Source organism: Coregonus clupeaformis, chromosome 13 (assembly GCF_020615455.1).
Source record: "Coregonus clupeaformis isolate EN_2021a chromosome 13, ASM2061545v1, whole genome shotgun sequence".
Taxonomy (NCBI): domain Eukaryota; kingdom Metazoa; phylum Chordata; class Actinopteri; order Salmoniformes; family Salmonidae; genus Coregonus; species Coregonus clupeaformis.
Window position 1 is genome coordinate 57,313,683 of NC_059204.1, and position 3,881 is coordinate 57,317,563.

General features: G+C 42.0%; 1 protein-coding gene across 1 annotated transcript; it reads right to left on the reverse strand.

Moving 5' to 3' along the window:
- Window positions 1-1,074: 1,074 nt before the first annotated feature.
- On the reverse strand, window positions 1,075-3,132 carry LOC121580361 (39S ribosomal protein L48, mitochondrial). Its single transcript, XM_041895411.2, has 8 exons — window positions 2,971-3,132; window positions 2,772-2,830; window positions 2,601-2,632; window positions 2,349-2,437; window positions 2,075-2,244; window positions 1,760-1,862; window positions 1,564-1,653; window positions 1,075-1,417 (listed from the first exon to the last, which is right to left on the reverse strand). The coding sequence occupies exons 1-8, from the start codon at window positions 2,989-2,991 to the stop codon at window positions 1,343-1,345; spliced, it is 639 nt and encodes a 212-aa protein (XP_041751345.1). The 5' UTR covers window positions 2,992-3,132; the 3' UTR covers window positions 1,075-1,342.
- Between the last annotated feature and the right edge of the window lie 749 nt (window positions 3,133-3,881).

Sequence of the window (3,881 nt, forward strand, 5' to 3'; positions counted from 1 at the left end):
TGGCCCCGTCCATCGTCCCTTTGATGCGGTGAAGTTGTCCTGTCCCCTTAGCAGAAAAACACCCCCAAAGCATAATGTTTCCACCTCCATGTTTGACGGTGGGGATGGTGTTCTTCGGGGTCATAGGCAGCATTCCTCCTCCTCCAAACACGGCGAGTTGAGTTGATGCCATAGAGCTCCATTTTGGTCTCATCTGACCACAACACTTTCACTCAGTTCTCCTCTGAATCATTCAGATGTTCATTGGCAAACTTCAGACGGGCCTGTATATGTGCTTTCTTGAGCAGGGGGACCTTGCGGGCGCTGCAGGATTTCAGTCCTTCACGGCGTAGTGTGTTACCAATTGTTTTCTTGGTGATTATGGTTCCAGCTGCCTTGAGATCATTGACAAGATCCTCCGTGTAGTTCTGGGCTGATTCCTTACCGTTCTCCACGAGGTGAGATCTTGCATGGAGCCCCAGGCCGAGGGAGATTGACAGTGATTTTGTGTTTCTTTCATTTGCGAATAATCGCACCAACTGTTGTCACCTTCTCACCAAGCTGCTTGGCGATGGTCTTGTAGCCCATTCCAGCCTTGTGTAGGTCTACAATCTTGTCCCTGACATCCTTGGAGAGCTCTTTGGTCTTGGCCTGATTGATTGATTGCTTCTGTGGACAGGTGTCTTTTATACAGGTAACAAGATGAGATTAGGAGCACTCCCTTTAAGAGTGTGCTCCTAATCTCAGGTCGTTACCTGTATAAAAGACACCTGGGAGCCAGAAATCTTTCTTATTGAGAGGGGGTCAAATACTTATTTCCCTCATTAAAATGCTAATCAATTTATAACATTTTTGACATGCGTTTTTCTGGATTTTGTTGTTGTTATTCTGTCTCTCACTGTTCAAATAAACCTACCATTAAAATCATAGACTGATCATGTCTTTGTCAGTGGGCAAACGTACAAAATCAGCAGGGGATCAAATACTTTTTTCCCTCACTGTATATGAATGACCTTCCACCCCCACCTGGGATATGGATGCCTGATGAAGACCTAAGGGTGCAAAAGTTATAATAAAATCAACTGAGAGCATGAGCAGCAGTGTGCGGCATTTTTATTTTTAATGAATTAACCTACAACTCTAGCACCTGCAAAAACTACCTGGATGTACGTATGCTCTTCTGCTTTTGTATAATGTCCTACATTCACCCACAATTAATTTACAATGTGTACACGTCATGATTGCAAGAAACAACAACACTATTGTGAGTAAAAAAAGACGCATAGGCATCCACAGATTCAAATGTGACAAAGTAGATGACAGTTGAGGTAAAAGAGTGGGGTGGACAGTGTTTTTCCTCTCACTAGGTAATCTGTGCCATCAGTCCCTCTAGCTCTGGACGCGCCTTGAAACGGGCTTGGTAATCTGCCTCTGTGTGCTGGGGAAACAGAAAAGCAAGTGTTATGACACTGAACAATTACTAACAAATGACAAAAGAAGTGTACATACTGTAGATATAGGATATGATCCATGGGCAAAAGAAAAGTAATGCAGAGGTCAACAACACAGATGTCATATGCTCACCGGCTTTACAGAGAGTTGAATCCCCTCTGGCTGATTCTTTAACAGGACCTCCATAAAGGTGGGGCATAATGTGGCGTTTAGTTGGCTGAGCTGTAAACAAAACACTTATCAATGCTCTCTCTAGAGTGAAACGTTGTTTGTCAGTGCAACTGCCAAAAGTTCAGAGAACACATTATCACTCAAAACGCTCCATTACCTGAACAATTCGCTCATGGGTCTTGAGGATGGCATCTACATACATCTTGGTCCCTTGCTCTGGCATGACCATGACTTCCGTGCTCTTAGTGGGCAATGCATAGCTGAGAGGAGAATAGTGTTAGGTCATCCCTTTAAGGTTAGTTAATTAACCAATAATTCAAAGATATTGGATGACGTAATCCCATGCTATGCAAGAGGGCCAAATGTGTGCCTCCTATTGAAGCATTATGAACTTTGCGACAGAGACATGGATATTTGGCCCATCAAATCTGAGTGAGGCCAGTAACACAGTGTCTTAAAGTCTACCTCTCACCTCTCAGCCACTTTGACGCCTAGCCGGTTGCAGAGATTATGGACGTACTGGGAGTAGTGCTCTACTAGGATCATGTCATACCCAGACACGTTCACGTTCAGAGTCCCGTACTCTGTATATGTAGCCATTTTGATCTGCTTCATCTGCTGTCTCTCTTTCTTTTTCTTTGGCTGAAGGCACAATACATGTTTTATTAGAAAGTAGACATGGTAACAGTGTAAGCTGGTGGCTTCAGTATTAGAAAGTATAAATAAGTGATGTACTAAGGACTTACCGCTTCTTTGGGTAACAGGTGCTTATATTTGCCAATCCCATGAGTAGGCATGGTCCTGTATTGTCTCTCATTGGAAAAAGACAGACACCCTGTAGAAAACAGTTATCCAGCCAAACAGATGGCTTACATACACTTAGGTAATTATATATGTGGCAATATAACTTTCAGGATATAATCACTTCCTAAGGCTTTCCTAGAAAGTAAATTGATACACAACAGTAACTAACTATTGTTATTGGTGGGAGGACTTACCCTGAATCGGATGTTGCACTGATAGTGATGCCCTTAAAATAAACATCAGAAACATTATAGACACATTGAAATGTCGCTAGTTACCACCCCATCAAATGAAACCTGATGTGGTAATTATTGTGTACTGTAACAACCAGCAATTGGCTGCCTATATGCTTTTAACTAGCTTACCCGAATAACAATCCTGCGTGGTCCAACGCACGTGAATGAAGTACGAAGGAAGCCTGTAACTGGATAGAAGACAAACAAACAATCTATCATATACAAGTGTTTTGATATACTGACATGTTTGACCTTCCGTCTTACTAGCCAGCTAGCTACATCAACAATAAACGTGTCAAACACAATTTCTGAGTAGAAGACACACTACCTTGCGAATGACAGGATTCATTGCTTCAATTTTAAGATTATGTAATCACGTCACAACTCTCGAAATTATGTTAGATTCACAATTTTGCAGCAGCCAGTTGTTGCACATGTACACCAGAGGTTCTGAGAAAAACACTTCCGGTTGGTCCATCTGACTAAAATGTGGTATGGAACAAGGACAATATCTTATTTCCGCTTTCAAATGTGTTTGCTTCTCGCTTGCAGTTGCTTCTTCTATGTTTTATTACATTTTATTTAATATATCAATCAAAGAGAATACTAGCCGAGTATGAGGGTATTTGATACAGCCAAACAAGTGTATAAGATGTCATTATTGCTCACTGCACAATGTCATTGTATTACAAAGAATGACGGCATTGCGTTCAAAGTCCGATGCTGGCCCTGGAAACGTGGCGTCCTCGTAAAGCAACCTGCATCAACTCCCCTTTCATCTGACATATGCTAGGATGTGTATTTACATTGCATTACATTGCAAAAACTTCGTTCCATGAAATATGCAAATTCCATCAATCGTTCACTTCAGGACGTGCGAACACAACACAAAACAAACGCCACGTTTTAATGTATTTCGACACTGATTCCCATTCTGAAATAGCTACTATATTATTGACGGATATATATTGGAAAGTTTATGTGGCGGGTCACGAAATGGGTGCGTTCGTAAATTCACTCTCTACTCCAATTTCAGAGCACTCTCGTCTGAGTGTGCCAGAGCTCAGAATAACTGAGGAATTTACGAACGCATAACACCCGTTGAATATGACCGGTGTCGGTAAACGTAATTAAATTGTTGCCAGCTGCACAGTTACAGTCAACAACGCTCTAAAACACATGAAAACAGCCTAACCAGCTCTGCTAGGGCGAGTAAAATGGTCAGAGTGAAGTGTTCTC